The sequence below is a fragment of the Sorex fumeus genome, unplaced genomic scaffold, assembly GCF_029834395.1.
Source record: "Sorex fumeus unplaced genomic scaffold, SorFum_2.1 ptg000150l, whole genome shotgun sequence".
NCBI classification, from domain to species: domain Eukaryota; kingdom Metazoa; phylum Chordata; class Mammalia; order Eulipotyphla; family Soricidae; genus Sorex; species Sorex fumeus.
Window position 1 is genome coordinate 66,369 of NW_026606207.1, and position 19,970 is coordinate 86,338.

At 47.3% G+C, this 19,970-nt stretch overlaps 1 protein-coding gene across 3 annotated transcripts in view; it reads left to right on the plus strand.

Annotated features, from left to right (window-relative positions):
• ADNP (activity dependent neuroprotector homeobox) overlaps window positions 1-13,077 on the plus strand; it is a 33,359-nt gene extending 20,282 nt beyond the window's left edge. For 2 of the 3 annotated variants that reach the window (XM_056106945.1, XM_056106944.1), the window contains exons 2-4: window positions 4,958-5,070; window positions 6,837-6,929; window positions 9,943-13,077. In XM_056106945.1, the coding sequence (XP_055962920.1) occupies window positions 4,963-5,070; window positions 6,837-6,929; window positions 9,943-13,053 (3,312 nt within the window). In that variant the 5' untranslated portion in view covers window positions 4,958-4,962 and the 3' untranslated portion in view covers window positions 13,054-13,077. The remainder of the gene's footprint in view (window positions 1-4,957; window positions 5,071-6,836; window positions 6,930-9,942) is intronic. The other variant, XM_056106946.1, reaches the window with a different exon arrangement.
• The last annotated feature ends 6,893 nt before the right edge of the window (window positions 13,078-19,970 follow it).

The window sequence follows — 19,970 nt, forward strand, 5'->3', positions numbered from 1 at the left end:
AATTCTCTGTAGCTCGGAGTCTTGCTTTCTAATAACTGCAGTTGAGTAGGCAAGAGTTTGGCCAGGTAAAACCTTGTGTCCCAGCCACTGAGTGTGGTTATAAATTTACAGAGATTGATGGGAAAGGGTTTGCGTAAATTATTCAGCCATGAATTTAAATTGCCTTCAATTGGTAATAAAACACTTGTAATGTTAATGCTGTTATTAAGTCATCGCATTTAACTCTTTCCGTGTGTGACTATTTCACACAGTGTTTGGACATGTTTTTGTGTTCCTTAATTAAACCAGGAACCACAGCATTTTTCAGGATAACTCCATCGTCCTGGCAAAACTCTTTCTACTCCTGCTAGTTCCAGTTCACAAGAATCATGAACTGACATACACTCTTCATCTTACCTGGAACGACTCACTTCCTCCCACTGTGGGTCTCCCCAGACTTGGTTACAAGTGACAGGAGCCTACACCAAAATTATCTGCGTTTACTTTTTAGACCGTTGACTGAAACGCCATAAGCATTCCCTCCCTCTGCGACACCAGTTCAGTGACGGGTCTTGACGCCCTATCTAGGACACGCATCCAAGTCTGCACTGATCAGTGTCTTAAGTGCTAGGCCTCCCAAGCAGGACCGGGGGCCCGTGTGATGCCTGCCAGGGGGTGAACCAGGATTTGCTGTGCACGTGCCTTAACCCCCATACTCTCTCTCTGCTGTCTAGACCTTGTACTCTGGGGAAGCACCTGTGCTACGCTATACCACCCACCCACCCACCGGCTCCGTCAGGCCCTCTCATGGGACCTTTCATCAGGTCAGTTCTGATTCCTGTGCATTCGTGGCAGAGGGACTTAATAACTGCAGCTCATCCGTTGAGAAAGGAGGTTGTTAGACAAAGCGAAGTGGGGAAAAAGCAGATTTCTCTCTGCTTCAGTAACTTGAGTGTCTCCTCTGGGCTCTTGCTTCCATTCCCTGGAAATGTGCCGAGAAGAGGTGTCCGTGTCTAACAAACTAGTAAAATGGGGGTGCTTCAAATTGATTGATGACCGTTGGTGCTGTAAGTTTCTTTACATTGGTTATTTCCCCCTTTTTGTTGGATATTTCCCGCTTTGGTTGGAAGGCTTATGGGAGTGGGGTACGTTGCTGGTCATTTCAATAGCAAAGGAGACGCTAGGGAAAGGATTAGCCCTCGGGAGTCACATCTAAAAAAAAAGCTCATTCCTTTCAAAGCCCATCTCTATAGAGAACGTCTGACATTCTAAAGTATCTTCTTCCCTAAGAGTAGTGATTATATTTTGTTTATAACCCTATTTAAAAGTGAAGAAAGCGACCATAATCTCGGTTTCCATTTTGTTCCTGTGCCTCAGCCACTAAAGATATGGGCTCTCCTTTTCCAGATTTCAAGTTCAGGAAGCCTCTGAGAGGAGTAAGGGAATTGTCAGGGGTGATTACCGGGAAGGGCCTTTATCTTTCTGGTCGCTCCCAGCTGTGCTTGTGGTACCAAGGAGCAAACCCAGAGCCTTGGTCTGCAATTTGAGTCTCGTTCCCAGCCCTCTAAAAAGTTTCAAACAAGGGGGCCCAGAAGGGAGCGTGGGGGTAAGACATTTTTCCCTGCTGGTGGCAGACCTGGGCTTGATCCCTGACACAGTACATGATCCTCGAGCACAGCCGGGTGTGGCCCAAAAACCAAAATAATGGTAACTCTGGCAGTAACTAATTGAAGACATTCATATATATCGTAATTGGGTAGGGCCACTTCTAGCAGTGCTCAGGAACTGTTGCTGGCTCTGATCAGAAGTGGCCCCGGTGGCTTGGAGGAACGTATGTGGTGCTGGGGATTGAACCAGGATGGGCAGCAAGGAAGGCCAGTATGCCTTAACCCCATGTACTCTCCCTGGCCCGCGGGGTCGTTCTTTCAAGGAACTTGTGGCTTGGTCTAGATTTACCCAGACACCGTGTGCTCTGGGGAGGGGAGCTACAACGCGGAAGGGCCAGGGGAGGGTATAACTGTCCCAAATATTTGTATAATTACAAATTATTATTCGTATTACTGCCGTGTTGATACGCTGTATCTCCTGCCAGGAGAAGTGTTCAAGTCAAAGCCGGAAACAAAAGGTTCCTTAAAGACCCTTGGGGGGCTGCTAAGGCATGAACGTGCTCCCATCCTTGGCAATGGCTCTGACAGCAAATTGGGAGGGGGGTGTCTAGACGCTTGTGGAAATGAGCAGATTTCAAGAATTAGCATCACTAGTATTGTCGGAAATCTGCTTTGTGAAAACAATAGACTTGACTCAGAATGTTCTGTATATGTAGTGTAAATTTTAATTGGGCTTAAAACATTTTTTGTACAGTATTTTCTAGTAGCAGTGTCACTATTTTATTTACATGGCTCAGTTTTCGCTTTTTGTAGGTTGTAAATTTGTTTTGTTGGGGCGCCATGCCCAGTGGTGCTCAGCCTGTGGTGACTGTATGTAGTACCAGGGGCTGAACCCAGGTCCCACAGGCAAGACAGCCCTGTGATGCTGTATTATCGCTCCGGCCCCTAGTTGTTGTTAAGCTTTCTTATGTTCATACCCAGTTTTGCAGGCCCCGTAGTTAGGTAAAGTAGGATCCTACCATGCAATGAGGTAATTCATTTAGAGGAATTAAAATTACGTTTCAGCAGCGGCTGGACACTGAGAATTCCTGTTCCATAAGAGAGGGCTTTTTTCTTTCTTTCTGAGCTGCAGTTTTGTCTGTTAGGTATTTTTTTGTTTTTCTATATAGATGAGTAGGACGGGGGGGGGGGGGGGGGGGGGGGCAGCACTTCCAAATCTTCTGTTTTTTTCTTGCAAGGTTGATCTGCTTTTCTTGAAGGCAGGGAAAGCCGGTAACGACTGCCCTGTGGGTACATCTTTGCTCTGAAGTCTAGTAGATTGATTAACTTGGAAAGCTCCAGAAGGAACTGCTAGATTTGAGTTGATAAAGCAAAGAGAAAGAAGCAAGGTGTTTCATTGTAAGCTTGGGTGTCTTGTCATTTATGTTGATGCCTAGACTATTGAAAATTAGCCTGGTAACATTCCTATTTCTGGAATTTTACTGTTGGGTGACTTTCTAAAGGACCTAGTTCATGAGAACTCTTTTCATTCAACAGTTAAGTTTTTTTTTTTCCTCTTTGGGTCACACCTAGCCATGCTCAGGAGTGAATCCCGGCCTCTACACTCAGGAATTACTCCTGGCGGTGCTTGAGGGACCATGTGGGGTGCCGGGGATTGAACCCAGGTCGGCTGTGTACAAGGCAAACGCCCTCCCCCTGGACTATCGTTCCAGCCTAGCAATTGATTTTTCAAAATTTGGAAGTGTAAACTGTCGAAAAGATGGTTCTGAATTATTTCATCATAAACTTCAGAGTGGATTTGCCCATGAATGCCTTTTTTTTTTTTTTGTAGTAGAAGGGATTTTCAGGCCTGCAGTTAGCAGGACAGACTTATTGGACACATTAGAACAGAGCTGGCCGTAGTCTGTCTCCAACCTAGCAAGGAGTTCCGGCAGTGAGAAGCTAATCTGTGTTCAGCTAATCAGTGAACGCGAGAGTTTCTTTCTGCCTCACTTTGGCGGGTGCTTCATAGGGACTATTAAATTGCTTAGAGGTGTTGCTTACTTGGTTAGGTTTCTCTCCTCCCCCCCCCTTTGGGCCACACCTAGAGATTCTGAGGGAACAAGTACAGGTCATTGAACAGAGGTTGGCTACAGGCATGGCAAGTGAGTGCCTTATTTGCTGGGCTATCTCTCTGGCCCCTCTTACATTTTTCATAGTTAAGATTGATTTGGAGATTTTAAGAACGAAAACTGATAGGTTCTCTCATTACATTTGGATTAGTTGACTTAATTGTGGCTTGCAGCTGGATTTGGACTTAGAGTAGCAGGCGTTACTTAATTAGAAACCCAGATTTGCAGATAGTAAAGATGCCTGATGATTTGGTTTTTGCTTATGATATCCTTTTTTTGTCTTAGACATACTTTCTATTCTACAAATGTTGGTTTGGGCTAGAAAGCATAGGTCACTTTCGGGACCATAAAAATTCTCAACTGCCAGAGTTTCATTGGTTTTAATTAATCTTGGTTTTTGCTTTTGCATTGTAGGGACCACTTGCAGCAAAGCTTGGGGGTCCCAGGGCTGCTCTCACTGATGCTCACCTGGTGGTAGTTCTCTCTCCCTGGCCCCCTTAATCTTTGTTCTTAGAGAACTTAGGAAAATAGATCTAAATGTCTGTCTTGATATATCAGGTGTCTTCATTTTTCATTTCCTTACGCACACAGGCTTTTCATTTGTCAAAATGATCCCCCAATTTCTCTAGCTATATAGTAACTAGTTCTCTTCGCTCTGGTGCTGAGTGCCCGGCTTTTCCCATCTCAGCCTTCATCTCATGACCTTGACGGAGCGCCCTTCTGGGTGTGCAATTGGCTGGGGGCAGCTACTCAGCCATTAGCGTCTTGAGTTGTGTAGAATGCAGAAACTTTCAAGACTCTTTCTTTAGAAATGCCATTATAATGTGCAGGTTAATTGTACGACAACAGAAAGTTATTTTCCTGACCTTCAGAATTATGTGGTACTGGTGCTAAAATGGTCTACAGTTTTCAGAGGTTCAACATCAACAAGGAGAAAAGCACTTGTGCTTGATTTTTAAGTCATTGGTGTTACTAAGTAGTTCTTTAAGTTCATCAACAAACTTTTTTTTTTTAAGTCTAATCAGAATTGTGCCAGATTAGACTAAAACTCTATAGTAAAGTGTCCTGTTTAATAGATAAAAAGACCAGAGCACTTATTTTTCTTGTTTACTTTTAAGTATTCAGAATGTACTGGCTAAGGTATACCTACTCACCTTTTCTGTCAGACTGGGCCAGGGTTTGTGATCTACCATCAGTGGAATTAGTAAATATTACAAGTTGTACATGTTTTGACTTGACTTAAATTTTTTTTTCCAATAGAAACTATGTTCCAACTTCCTGTCAACAATCTTGGCAGTTTAAGAAAAGCCCGGAAAACTGTGAAAAAAATTCTTAGTGACATTGGGTTGGAATACTGTAAAGAACACATAGAAGTAAGTAGCATGTCATTTTTTAATTTTAACATGACTCAGCTTCTAAACAATTACTTTGTGTCAGCAGTCAGGATGGTTCGTTCTTAGATGTGTGATTCTCAATTTTTAAACTCAGCATTAGCTTCACCAGAGCTCTCTCGGTTAGCCTAACTTGCTCCCTTCTCCCTAAAATGGGCTTTTTCATCTTTGCTTCCCAAAGCAAAAGCAGCTACCATTGAGGACATGCACATATCAGACATTTACTAGGGGGTTTGGGGGCGGGGGTGGTCTCTGAAGGCACAAATTTTCAACATTGGGGTGGAGGAGAGATGTAGGGTTTCTTGCCACCGACTTTACAGATGAATCAGTGAAGAAATACAGCTGCCTCCCCACAAAGTGTGTGGCAGGGTCCATCTGTGAAGCTTCAGAAGAGTGTTCTCATTTCTCATACACCTGATAGTTCTGGTTGAACTGATACTAGACGTGGTCGTTTGGGTGCTTGTCTCTTTCCTGAGGGGTTGGAGTGTTGGCCCTTTTGACCCATCATAAATGGCTATCTTCTCCTTGTAAACAGTTGCAGACAAACTGTCTAGTCTTTTTATTCCGTGAGCTTTATGACAGCCCTGAGGGTTAGCCTGTGCAGTGGTTTCCTTGTCCAGATCACATTGCTCTGGGTCTTACGGTTGGTTGATCAGTGTCTCTGATTGAACTGTTTAAATTTATTTTTCGCACTAGCCTTTAACTCCCAGCTGGTCAGATACCATAATTACTTGTCCATCTGTGTGTTCCTAGCACCAAGTACAGTGCCAGGCACACAGTAGAGGCTCAGGCAACTTTCAGAAGGAAATGATGTGAAAGGCAGTTCCTCTCTGCAAAGGTTTCTTTTCCTGAGGCCCACGCATAGGATAGTATTCTAGGCATGTCTCTTAGGAAGACTGGAGGCTTCTCTAGCTCAGCTGTCCTCGGTGTGAGAGGTCACTCCGTTCCCTCTTCAGCCTTCAGACTCAGGAGGATCGGCCCATGTTATTGAAACAGTCTGTTCACTTTGCCCTCCGGATAATCTTGCCAAGAGTACATAATGCAAATGTCAAGGTACTTTTTTCGAACCTGCATTTGAGTTGTCCCATCCATTACATATTCTGGAATTTACCAATGCTGGTTTCCCTGCATTGAACTGTGTCTTTGAGGGGCAAGAGGAATTTTACCCTATAAGACTTGGTATCATTCTAGCCTGATAGGAAGTAGTCTGTTAGATTTTAATACAGGCAAAAAATTAGCATAATACTGCTTATCGTCTTTAAATAGCTTTCTTTTTGAGTTTAGAAGTAATGTTTTCTTCTCAGTTCACTCTCTACCCACCCTGCGGGCGGGGGGGGGGGGCCAGTCTTCCCCCTCTCTCCTTTCCATGGAACCAGAACGTCATGTCTGTGGTAGAAAGTGAACATTGCTGTTTTACACTGTATTCTAAAATTGCATTGAAGAGCTATAGTGCTCTAAAAGAAAACTCCTTTGGCATTAATATGTGGCAGAATTTTTTTTAGCTTCCAGTGGTTTCCTTGGAAACACGGCTGACCATTAGGGGAGTGTCTGGTCCTGGTCCGTATAAATGTTGGGCGCAGCTCCCACGCGCCCTTGGTATCTCCTGCAACCCTTGCCGCTCCTAACGACTTCCTGGTGAGGCTGGTGTTCCTAGCACCCCCCTAGTTAAAAGATAGGGTGTTCACGTATCAACTAGGACTAGAGTTGATACCACTATGCTCTTGTAAACTTCTTTCACTGTTTTCTAGGACTTTAAACAGTTTGAACCTAATGACTTTTATTTGAAAAACACTACATGGGAGGATGTAGGACTGTGGGACCCTTCACTTACAAAAAACCAGGTAAGTGGCCCAGAAACCCCATCACGTGGTAGCATCCTTTCCGCTTATGACCTTTCAGCTTTCAGGGCTGCATTGTTGGGGGGGGGGGGGGGGGCGGGCAGATCTAACATGGAAAACGGTAGGGTTGCCTATTTCTTAAAGAGGTTGGGGAATGTAGGAAGAATGTTTCGCGCTTCCCCCCCCTCATTGGATTAAACAAAGAGGAAACTGGGTTATGTAAGAGTTTTGAAAACTATTGCATATATCAGCATTTTACTCTTCACAAAATTTTCCCTCTAATGTTTTTTTACAAGTAAATTGTCAGGGTGGGGTTTTTTTTTGTTTGTTTGTTTTTCTTTTTGAGGGTTTTTGTTCACTTGCTTGGTTTTTGGTTTGGAGTGGAGAGGGCACACCCAGGGTTTACACCTGACTCTGTACTTAGGGATCACTACTGGCAGGATTCGGGAAACCATGTGTGGTGTGTGCCGGGGATCAAAGTCAGGCCAGTCACATAAGACAAAGGTCTTACTATCTCTTCAGCTTCACAAATGGGAATTTAAAAATCTGTAGCTCAGGGGCTGGAGCAATAGCACAGCGGGTAGGGCATTTGCCTTGCATGCGGCCAACCCAGATTCAATTCCCAGCATCCCATATGGTCCCCTGAGTACTGCCAGGGGTGATTCCTGAGCGCAGAGTCAGGAGTAACTCCTGTGCATTGCCGCGTGTGACCAAAAAAGCAAAAAAAAAAAATCTGTAACTGAAATACCAGTGATGCCCGCAAATATCAATAGGTGAAGATTGGGGGAAAACGGAATTGTAGGATAGTAAGTAGTCCATTAAAGTTCACATTGTGTGCGTGATCTGGTTATCTGGTTCTAACAATAACCACAGGAACGATGCTAACTTAACACCAGTTGTAGAATTTCAAGGCTTTCTGGTGGAAAATATTCTTTCTACCGGTTTTGTTTTCTATTTTGAGCCCCACCCGGCAGTGCTCAGGGCTTAATCCTGGCTCTGCACTCAGAGGTTGAACCCAGGTTGGCCACGTGCATGGCGAGTCCCTAAATGCCGTAATATCCCTCCAGCCCCTAGGATCAATTTTTAGGCTTTTTGTTTGTTTTTCCTTGCCATACCTGGTGCTCAGGAATCAGTCCTGGCTGGACAGCCCTGGCTGGACTTCAAGACACATGGGGTGCTAGGGATTGAGCCCAGGTCTGTTGTGTGCAAGGCAAACGCCCTAACTAATTGCTAATTACTCTGGACTTTAATTCACCTTTTTTAATTCCATTGTATAGTCTCACACAAGAGAGAATTGAGGGTTTTTTAATTTATTTTGTTTTGTTTTCTGTTTGGGGGTCACACCCAGCTTTGCTAAGGGGTTACTCCCGGCTCTGCACTCAGGAATTACTCCTAAAGGTGCTCGAGGGACCATATGGGATGTTGGGGATCCAACCTGGGTTAGCCAACTTCAGGACGGACACCCTACCTGCTGTACTATGTCACTCCAGCCCAAGATTTCTCCTTTTTCTAAGGAGCATTTTATTTCCTTTCAAATTTTTGTCTGCGGCAAAATAAATATTAAGGAGAAAGGCTCTCTCAGCAAGCCTGTGTTTTACCTGTCTTCGTCAAAAGGCCAACTGCACAAGTGTTGATGAGCTTGGTTGCTCTTTGGCGCCAGTACATTCTGCGGTGTCTGTTTGCTTTTTTAACGCCATACGCTACTCACAGGCTGTAAGGAATTTTTATTTGACTTCCTCATTTGAATCGAGCCAGCTGTCACTCCGTTGCTTTTGAAGCTGCTCTAGCTCGAACGGCACGGTTTGTAGAAGAAAGCTACTTGTCCGCCCAGTGTTTCTGACGGGCAGTGAACCCCGAATGCTCTGCCGGGCTTTGAGCAGACGGGGGAATGTTGAGTTGTGGTGTTCGTTTGGTCAGTGAATCTACCTGTATTTCCCCCCTTCCTTCGCACTGTGTTGTTGCGTTGAAGGGGGCTGCACACCTTGGGTTGTGGTGCCAGGGAGGCTGCCCACTCAGCTGTGTTGGGAACGCACTGCAGCGGGCCCTGAGTGCTTTCCGAGTGCTGGCTCCTTCCCCCCCACTCCCCCACCCCAGCGTGCCAGGGGTCGCACCGGGACTACTCACAGTGCCTGACAGGTGCTCCAACCTAGCCATACCCCGGCACAAGATGGACCCTTTTTCTTTAGTGTGCGTGTTTTGGGGCCACTACTGGTGTTGCTGGCGGGACAGGGGCATGCATGCTGGGAATCCAACGAAGCCTCCCGCAAGCCAAGCACACAGCCTGTTGGGTTATCTCCGGCCCTGCGTGTATCCTTTGAATTTTTTTCGTGTGGGAAGTACGAAAGGTGTGCCTTTCCAGCTCATTGCCTACTTGCACTAATATTTCCTGCACTCTGGATTTTAATGTAAATCTGAAGCCTTCAGCAGGTTCTTGTCTTGTTTGATGAAGAGAAAGTGACATAATGTAGTAGTTTATTCTGTTTGTTTCTAATTATAAAATGTTTAACTTGGGGCTGGAGCAATAATACAGTGGGTAGGGCGTTTGCCTTGCCCGTGGCCTGACCTGGGTTTGATCCTCAGAACCTCATGTGGTCCCCCGAGCCCCTCCAGGAGTACAGCCCTGAGCACTACCTTATGTGATCAAAAAATAATAAACTTCTTAAATATTTAACTTGAAGCCTTTGGTTTAATTGTCTTTGGTTTGTCTAAGGCCAGTCAGCAAACGAAACTTTTTTCCCTAAACTTGGAGGAAGAGCTTATAATTAAGTGCTTAAATAACATTTGTGGGACCCAAATAAAATATTTTAAAATGACTTTCTCACTTGCGTTTTTCTTTTACAGATTTTTTTTTTTAAGAAAAAAACATGCTTGATAATAAAAAATGCGTTACAGACTTTCTGTTCTAAAAATAGCATTGTGTCTCTATTAAAAATAGAGGCTGTCTGGGAAGAAAACCTAGAACCTGTTATTGCCTGTCTGAAGTGACGTCTGATTACATTTTTTGTCTTTTCTCTAGGATTACCGGACAAAACCTTTCTGCTGCAGTGCTTGTCCGTTTTCTTCAAAATTCTTCTCTGCCTACAAAAGTCATTTTCGGAATGTTCATAGTGAAGACTTTGAAAATAGGATTCTCCTTAATTGCCCCTACTGTACCTTCAATGCAGACAAAAAGACTCTGGAAACACACATTAAGATATTTCATGCTCCAAACGCCAGCGCACCAAGTAGCAGCCTCAGCACTTTCAAAGATAAAAGCAAAAATGATGGCCTTAAACCCAAGCAGGCTGAGAGTGTAGAGCAAGCTGTTTATTACTGTAAGAAGTGCACTTACCGAGATCCTCTTTATGAAATAGTTAGGAAGCACATTTACAGGGAACATTTTCAGCATGTCGCAGCACCTTACATAGCAAAGGCAGGTGAAAAGTCACTCAACGGTGCAGTCCCCCTGGGCTCCGGCGCCCGGGAAGAGGGTAGTATTCACTGCAAGCGATGCCTTTTCATGCCAAAGTCCTATGAAGCTTTGGTTCAGCATGTCATCGAAGACCACGAACGCATAGGCTATCAGGTCACTGCCATGATCGGGCACACAAATGTGGTAGTTCCCCGAGCCAAGCCTCTGATGCTCATCGCTCCCAAACCCCAAGAGAAGAAGGGCCTGGGACTCCCGTCGAGAATCGGTCCCCTTGCTTCCGGAAGTGTTAGGTCGTTGCCATCGCAGCAGATGGTAAACCGGCTCTCAATACCAAAGCCTAACTTAAATTCTACAGGAGTCAACATGATGTCCAATGTTCACCTCCAGCAGAACAACTACGGCGTCAAGTCCGTAGGGCAGGGCTATGGCGTTGGTCAGTCGATGCGGTTGGGGCTGGGTGGCAACGCCCCCGTGTCCATTCCTCAGCAGTCGCAGTCTGTGAAACAGTTGCTTCCCAGTGGAAACGGAAGGTCCTACGGGCTGGGGGCGGAGCAGAGGTCCCAGGCCCCGGCCAGGTACTCGCTGCAGTCGGCCAACGCCTCCGCGCTCCCGGCAGGCCAGCTCAAGTCCCCTTCCCTCTCCCAGTCGCAGGCCTCCCGAGTGTTGGGCCAGTCCAGTTCCAAACCAGCCGTGGCCGCCACGGGGCCGCCCCCGGGCAACACTTCCTCGACCCAGAAGTGGAAGATCTGTACGATCTGTAACGAGCTTTTTCCGGAAAATGTCTACAGCGTGCACTTCGAGAAAGAGCACAAGGCGGAGAAGGTCCCGGCGGTCGCGAACTACATTATGAAGATCCACAACTTCACTAGCAAATGCCTGTACTGCAACCGCTACTTGCCCACCGACACCCTGCTCAACCACATGCTGATTCACGGGCTGTCCTGCCCCTACTGCCGCTCGACCTTCAACGACGTGGAGAAGATGGCCGCCCACATGCGGATGGTTCACATCGACGAGGAGATGGGCCCGAAGACAGATTCCACGCTGAGCTTCGACCTGACGCTGCAGCAGGGCAGCCACACCAACATCCATCTCCTGGTGACCACGTACAACCTGAGGGACGCCCCTGCCGAGTCCGTCGCCTACCATGCCCAGAACAACCCGCCGGTCCCTCCAAAGCCACAGCCCAAAGTCCAGGAAAAGGCAGACGTCCCCGTTAAAAGTTCCCCTCAAGCTGCAGTGCCCTATAAAAAAGATGTGGGGAAAACCCTCTGCCCGCTCTGCTTTTCGATCCTGAAAGGACCCATCTCTGATGCACTTGCCCATCACTTGCGAGAGAGGCACCAGGTGATTCAGACAGTTCACCCGGTGGAGAAGAAGCTCACCTACAAATGCATCCATTGCCTTGGCGTGTATACCAGCAACATGACGGCCTCGACCATCACCCTGCATCTGGTTCACTGCAGGGGTGTGGGAAAGACCCAGAACGGCCAAGACAAGGCGGCCGCCCCCTCCCGGCTTAATCAGTCGCCGGGCCTGGCACCCGTGAAGCGCACTTACGAGCAAATGGAATTCCCCTTGCTGAAGAAGCGGAAGTTGGAGGATGATCGCGATTCCCCCAGCTTCTTCGAAGAGAAGCCCGAGGAGCCCGTTGTCTTAGCTTTAGACCCTAAGGGTCACGAAGACGATTCCTATGAAGCCAGGAAAAGCTTCCTCACAAAGTATTTCAACAAGCAGCCCTATCCTACCCGGAGGGAAATTGAGAAGTTGGCGGCCAGCCTGTGGTTGTGGAAGAGTGACATCGCTTCTCACTTCAGTAACAAGAGGAAGAAGTGTGTCCGAGACTGTGAAAAGTACAAGCCCGGGGTATTGTTGGGCTTCAACATGAAAGAGTTAAACAAAGTTAAGCATGAGATGGATTTTGATGCGGAGTGGCTCTTTGAGAACCACGATGAAAAGGATTCCAGAGTCACTGCTAGTAAAACCGCTGACAAAAAGCTCCACCTTGGGAAGGAAGAGGACAGTTCCTCAGATAGCTTTGAAAATTTAGAAGAAGAATCCAATGAAAGCGGTAGCCCTTTTGACTCTGTTTTTGAAGTGGAGCCTAAAATCCCTAATGATAACCCGGAGGAACACATACCGAAGGTCATTGCCGAAGATGCTTTGGAGTCGGAGGAGAAGCTAGACCAAAAAGAGGAGGAGGATGGTTCCAAGTACGAAGCGATTCACTTACCTGAGGAACCTGCCAAGCCAGTGCGCGACGCGTCCGACAGTGACGTCGACCAAGATGACGTGGAGTGGAAGGATGGTGCTTCCCCGCTGGAGAGTGGGCCTGGTTCCCAGCAGGCGTCCGACTTCGAGGACAACGCGTGTGAAATGAAACCAGGTACCTGGTCCGACGACTCTTCCCAGAGTGAGGACGCCAGGAGCAGTAAGCCGGCTGCCCAAAAAAAGGCTCCCATGCAGGGCGACGGAGAGCAGTTGAAGTGGAAGAATAGTTCCTATGGAAAAGTCGAAGGGTTTTGGTCCAAGGACCAGTCGCAGTGGAAGAACGCATCTGAGAGTGAGGAGCGCTTATCCAGCCCCCAGATCGAGTGGCAGAATAGCACAATTGACAGCGAGGACGGAGAGCAGTTCGACAACATGACTGACGGGGTAGCCGAGCCCATGCATGGCGGGTTAACTGGAGTCAAACTGAGCAGCCAGCAGGCATAAGTGTCCGGTTCCCTGGCACCCGGCGCGCCCTGCAGCGTGGAACTCCGTCCTCCTCTCGGTGTGACTGCACAGCTCCGTTCTTACTGGTACTGCCTTCTGAATGCTAGGTCATCGGGCTGGTGGGACGTGCGGCCACTTCAGTCCCAGTGCTTGACTAAGTCTTTGACACATGGTTGACTGATCTTGCCTCAGTACTTATTGTGACAGATAACAGTAACTAAATGTGAAAAACAAAAAACAAAAAAACAAAACATTAAGCTGGTGGCTCACGAACACACAAGAAAAGCAGAGGTTTATTTTATCTGCCTTTTCAAAAAACATTTCTTCCCTCTGTAAAATGTTCGGTTGAATGTCTTTGCGAGGCGTTGCTCTGGTTACATGGTAGTGTAGGGCCGACATACAAGCTACCAGTCTAATGTGTATAGTAGACTCTGGAGAAACCGATGTTTTTTTCATGTATTCATTCTGAATAGTCGAAATGTATATTTGTACAGTCTTTTAGACCTATTCAAGTGATGCTTATGATATTGTTACTGTGGACCCATCATAGATTTCTTTTTTAGTGTTGCCCTTGCTATGTAATAAACGCTGTATCTAGTTTACGTAGCAGAAAGCTTGAAATGCGCTAGTATGGACTTCTGAACAGACTTAGTTTTTGCACATACCCTTGTACAATCTTGCAACAGAGGCCAGCCACATAAGATATATATATCTGGACTCTCTTGTATTATAGACTTTTTCTTGTTCGGAATACCCTTGACATTACAGCTGATAAACAAAAACTGGTCTATCAGATCTGTTTTCTGAAACCTTTTAAGCTAAAAAACATTCAAGAATTGACTAATTTTGACACCTTTTAGACCTGTATGGAAGTGTGTTGTGTTGAAGCAGCAAGCCAATGACTGCTGCACTTTGGATATTGAGTTTTTTCTTTAGTTCCACACCACCCTGGTGTATTCATTTATACCATCTAATATATGACACACTGTTGTAGTATGTATAATTTTGTGATCTTTATTTCCCTTTGTATTCATTTTAAGCATCTAAATAAATTGCTGTATTGTGCTTAATGTAAATATTTGCTTTATTACACATTGCAGTTCTGTGTGTCCCTTCATCTTGTGCCAGTGGACGCCAGGGCGCTCCTCAGCGGAGATGGACGGACGCCGTCGCCGAGGGGCCTTGAGCATGGCCCCGATCTGCTGCTGGCGTAGAGAACGCTTGCTTTGAAGGCACCTGTTACAGATTCTTTGTTTTGTTTTCCTTTTGCTGAAATAAACATCCTTGAGTTTTTTTATTTCACTGTTGGTTAAGGAGCAGAGCCTGCGTATATCTGTAAATGTCTTTATGATAGGATGTAAACATAAATTGGCATTGATTTGCAAGCGGAATCTCAGTGCCCCGGTGTTCTTTTTATAAATGAAGTGAATGTTAGTGTTCACCTCGCAATGGGAACAGTTGTACAAAACAGAGGCAACTACTCTGCTTTTGTTAAGACACTCTTGACCGTCTCGGTGTAAGGGGAAAGGCTCTGGCGATGACGGCGGAATGAGCTCGAGGACTGTGGAGATGGAGGGAGTTGGTGTACTCACTATGCAGAGCCCCGGCTGCTGACGGTGGACGTTCCGGAGGCAGAGTGAGGTTACTTGGCGGCAGTAACAGTGACGGGAAACCCCCCTCTGTAGAGGGTGGGAGCTGGTTGGTCATTCCCGAGGAATTTGGGTCTAAAGAGTTAAGTGGCCACTTTCTTTAATTTCCAAGAGACTTTTTGTTGTTGTTGTTACCTTAGTAGATTTGACCAGCCACCCCTGAAAATTAAGCCACACTGAACACAAGAGAAAGTCCAAGAAGAGAATCTTTAGGATGTTTGGGGTATGGCGCTAGTTCAAATTTACAGGTAAATTATTGTTATAGATTCTGTGGATTCCAGGTAATGTTTGGGCAGGATGTATCCAAATTAGGATGCTGCAAATTACCAAACTAGAAAAAAACTGGCACTAGGAAAGTGCATGTCTGGTTTGGAAAAGGGTAATAGCCAGATTTGCACAGCTGTCTCTCAATTGTTTGGAAATGACTGCCTAGTGACGGTGGGTCCTGGCTAGACTGGATCAGTTGCCAGTGGATGTGTGTTCCTTGGTCGGATGGTAGACGTGGTCACCTCTGGCATTGGGAAACAAGTCAGCCACCTAGGAAGCAGAGTCCTGGCTGGAAATGTTGCAGAAACCCTAAGTGTCTCAATAAAAGCCATTTTTAAAGAATGTTGTTGTTGTGTTTCTTTTGGAATCATCCACAGATAAAAGCTGTGGCACTTCACCTAGAGCCTTGGGCAGACTGTTTGCCCTTCCTGTTCTTGTAGCTGTGAGTTTCAGGACCAGGATCTAGCATTTGAGTTTTCTCTCCCTTTTCTTGTTCTGTCACTGGCCTTTGGTGTGGAGCCATTCAGGATCTTTCACTGGACAGCCCTTTGTTCCTCTTTTTTTCCCCTCCTTTTGGGTCATACTTGACGATGCTCAGGAGTTACTCCGGCAGTGTTCAGGGGACCATATGGGATGCCGGGAATCGAACTTGGGTCAGCCGCATGCAAGGCAAACGCCCTTATCCACTGGGTTATTCCAACACCCTCTTACGTTTTTTAGCCACACCTAGGGATGTTCAGGGCTTACTCCTGACTGCACTCAGGACTGCCACTCCTAACGGTGCTTGGGAGACCATATAGGATGCCAGGCATTGAGCCCAGGTCAGTGTGGAACTGGCTTCAGCCAAAGCCCTTTGCTCCCTCTTAACACCGAGGCTTCTTGAATTGTGTATTGTCTTCTATAAAGTGCTCACTGTAGGAGCCCCAGGTTTGACAGGACCTTATGGCTGACGCGGTAGCACAGCAGGGGGGCATTTGTCTTGCATGTGGCCCACCCAGTTATCCCTGAGCTGAGCAAGGAGTAATCCTTGAGCACCATTGGGTGTGCCCCAACCACCACCTCTCCCACACACACCTCCCCTCCCCCCCGAAAAAAAATAGTTTGGGCGTACTGTGATTACCTGAAGCCTTTGCTAACTAACACTTAGGACTTGACAAAGTTGGGTGAGCCTGCCCCTGCTTTAGGGCTACGCCTTGGGCTCATTCCCAGTCTATTCTGGGGCTGATCCTAATTGTAAGCATGTTTTTTGGCCAATGATGCAGGAACATGTTAGGTCTCTAAACTTGCCTCTCCCCTAAGAAGAATGGGGAGTAGGTTACTCCCGTCTTCTGAAATGGTGACAAAAGTGACCCTAGGCAAGTCCAGAAGACTCAGCTGATATAAGTCAGAAAATGCATTTCTGCCAACTGCCGCTGTCTGGTCAGTTTGAAAGCAACCAAACCAACTGGGAAACCATGGTTTAGTATATTTTTTGCATCAATTTAACCCAAATCTCAGGGCTAAGGAGAGTACAGTGGGTAAGGCATTTGCCTTGGACACTGCCGACCCAGGTTCAATCCCTGGTGTCCCATATGATCTCTTGAGCCCTGCCAGGAGGATGGCTGAGTGCAGAATCAGGATTACTCCCGGAGCATCACCAACGGTAGCCTCCCCCTCAAAAAAAAAAAAAAATAGCCCAAACATCATAAACATTCACAAATGTTAAGTTGCAGCCTGCTTGGTTGTGTTGAACAAATTAGTAGAGCCTCGGGGGTTGCTTTTCAAGAATACTTATCTCAAAATTTCGATTAAAACTTTGTTGCTTCACCATTCAAGTAACTCACCCCAGGCCTGGGCGATAGTACAGCAGGTAGGGCATTTGCTTTGCAAGTGGCCGACCCAGGTTCTATCCCCAGCATTCCATGTGGTCCACCCAAGCACTGCCAGGAGTAATCGCTGAACATCGCTGGGTGTAACCAAAAAAAAAAAAAAAAAAAAAAAACCTCAGCCAAGGGCCCAGGGAGTGCCTTACAAGAGGCAGCCCCTTGATTCAGACCCCTGCCCCTGCGTACACTCTTTGAGCACTGCCAGATAAACTCGGGGACCAAGGAGGCAGAGAAGGTTAAGGGTGTAGTGAGAGGCTGAGTTTGGTTCCTGGTGTCTCAGCCCCCAAAGGGCGACCAGATGAAGCCATGGAGGCCCCCAGCCTACCAAATTTCGAGGCATATGGCCTTATTGGCTGAGTAGTAGAAATGGCCCTTGGATCCCCGGATTCCTGCTTGGAAGGGGCCCCGCCCCCGCACAAAAAATGGGAGAAAGATGTATATCTTGAAAAGTCCCTACGCCATCCTTTTATTTCAGGGTCACACCCGACAATGCTCAGGGGTTACTCTTGACTCAAGTTACTCTTGACTTACTCCTGGCAGTGCTCGAGGGAATGGGATGCTGGGGAATGAACCCGGTCAGCTGTGTGCAAACGCCTCCCTGCTGTACTATGGCTGCAGCCCCCAAACCATCTTTTTAAAGTGCTTCAACTCAGGACATGGAAAGGAAGGCTCAGTCCCTCAGGAATGGAATAAAGGTGGCTGCCGCTGAAGCCGCTGTAAAGGTGTTCTCCACTGTTGGCGATGGACCTGTAGATTGTCAGGCTGCAGATAGTGTTGTAAGACTCTCAACCTCACGTCTGGCCATAAGAATAATACCTCTGGGCTGGAGTGATAGTTCAGAGGACAGGGCGTTTGCCTTTCACACAACCAACAGGGTTCGATTCCCAGCATCCCCTATGGTCCCCTGAGCACCGCCAGGAGTGACCCCTGTGCATCTCCAGGTGTGACCCACCCAAAAAGCAAAAAAAAAAAAAAAAAGAATAATACCTCTGGGCTGGAGCGATATTTCAGAGGACAGGGCGTTTGCCTTGCACGCAACCAACAGAGTTCAATTCCCAGCATCCCCTATGGTCCCCCGAGCACTGCCAGGAGTAACTCCTGAGTGTATGAGCCAGGACCTACCCCTGAGCATCACCAGTGTGACCCAAAAAGCAAAAAAGAAAATTGTACTTCCATTGTCTTCACTAACTGAAGCAAAGGGAAGCATCCTAGAAAGTCATTCAGATTTTGGAAATGAGAGTGGAGCCAACAGGCTTTTCCAGGGTACTTGCTGGACAGGAAATCTGGGAAAAGATGACTGGGGAAAAAAGCCACCCGCAAGTGTCAGGATGAAAAGGCAAGTCCAGACAGAAAGACAGCCTGATCTCCAGAGGAGGGCGGAGACTTGCCTATCCAAGGAGTGCCACTAAGCCCTGGGAGACACATCAAGAACTTTCTGCACAACCCTGAGCTGGTTTCCTGGGATTGAACTCAGAGCCCACCGGCATCCAAGATCATTCGAGTTCTCAGAGCAGCCCCAGCCTCGCCCGCAAGCCTCAGCACCCCAACATAGCTCCTGTAAGACATGCCCCCTGTCAGGACTCGAATCTTCAGCCTTCCCAGATGCAAGTCAGACCCTCAACCGGATATCCTGTGCCACCTGCCACGTGGCCTCTGCTGGGGCTGAAGAAAAATAACACCGGCCCCCCACAACGACAACACAGGGCCGCCTGCGTCCCCCCGTGGTGCAGTGCCGGAGCTCGCTCACCTCGGCCTCAGTTGACTGTTCAGGATGTTTCCACTTCCTATTTTGTGGGTCTCTCCTAAGCCGTGCTGCAGGGGACCCTGTGATTCCTCGTCACCAAGCGGAAGGAGTCACACCACTCAGGCGCTATCCTGCTGGGGACCTCAGGGTCACCCCGGTGGTCAGGGTCCCCAGGACACACCCAGTGATGCCTGGGGGACCTTGTGGTGTTGGAGATTGGACCAGGGTCACCTGCATGCAAAGCGTGTTCCCTGACTCTCGTATCCCTCCCCAGCCACTCTTTTTTTTTTTTAATGATCATTTGAAATTGTTTTTCTTTTCTTAATTGAAAGAGATCTTTCCTGCGTGTTTGTAACATTGTTCAATTTGCAGTGTAGGCGATGGGGCAGAACCTAAAATTCTACAACTGGACTATAGGCCGTAACACCCTGTTACCCACTGGGAAATTTTCAAGATCCCCCTGAGCCCTGCCAGCACTGGTCCCTGAGCACAGAGCACCACCAGATGTGGTCCCAAAACCAAAATTAAATTTTGAAAAGTAACTGCCTGGGGCTGGAGTGAGTACAGTGGGTAGGGCGTTTGCCTTGCACGCGGCTGACCCGACTTCGATTCCCAGCATCCCATATGGTCCCCTGAGCACCACCAGGAGTAATTCCTGAGTGCACAAGCCAGGAGTAACCCCTGTGCATCACCAGGTGTAACCCAAAACGCAAAAAAAAAAAAGAAAAAGAAAAAAGAAAACGAAATGCCAAAGTATCAGAAAGGAAGACCTTGGGGCCAGAGCGAAAGTACAACAAAGAGGTTGTTTGCCTTGCACACAGCCGACCCGGGTTCAATCCCTGGCATCCCATATGGTCCCCCAAGCATGGTCAGGAATAATCCCTGAGTGCAGAGCCAGGAGTAACCCCTGAGCATCGCTAGGTGTGACCAAAAAAAAAGGAAAACAAGGAAACAGTGGAAAAGTGGAAAGCCCCCTGGCCTTGCCACCCTCGATGGTCTCCACTGTGCGCCAGTGTTTACTCTGCTGGGCTGTAACCCGGGGCAGAGCACTTGCCTTGGAAGTGTCAGGTCTTCGGTTCAATCCCCAGCAAGGGGGTAAGTGGGGAGGTGCCCATGTAGGGAACCATCCTGCCTTTCCTTATCAGCCAGGTCATAGTGCTTCATTCATCCCGTTTTGTACGCTGGGGTCTCTACCTCGGCATTTCCTACCAATTTATGAAGAACTGGTCTCTTTCTGTGGTATTACGAGAGCCTCTGCCGTAGCAAACGCTGACCCTGACCTCAGCCATGCCTGGACTCAAGCCCTTTCTAGGCCTCTGGTTGCCATGCCCAGAAAGGCCCTGTCCATTTGTTACTTCTCCCCAGGGCGTCAGGCAGGGATGTTAAGTTCCT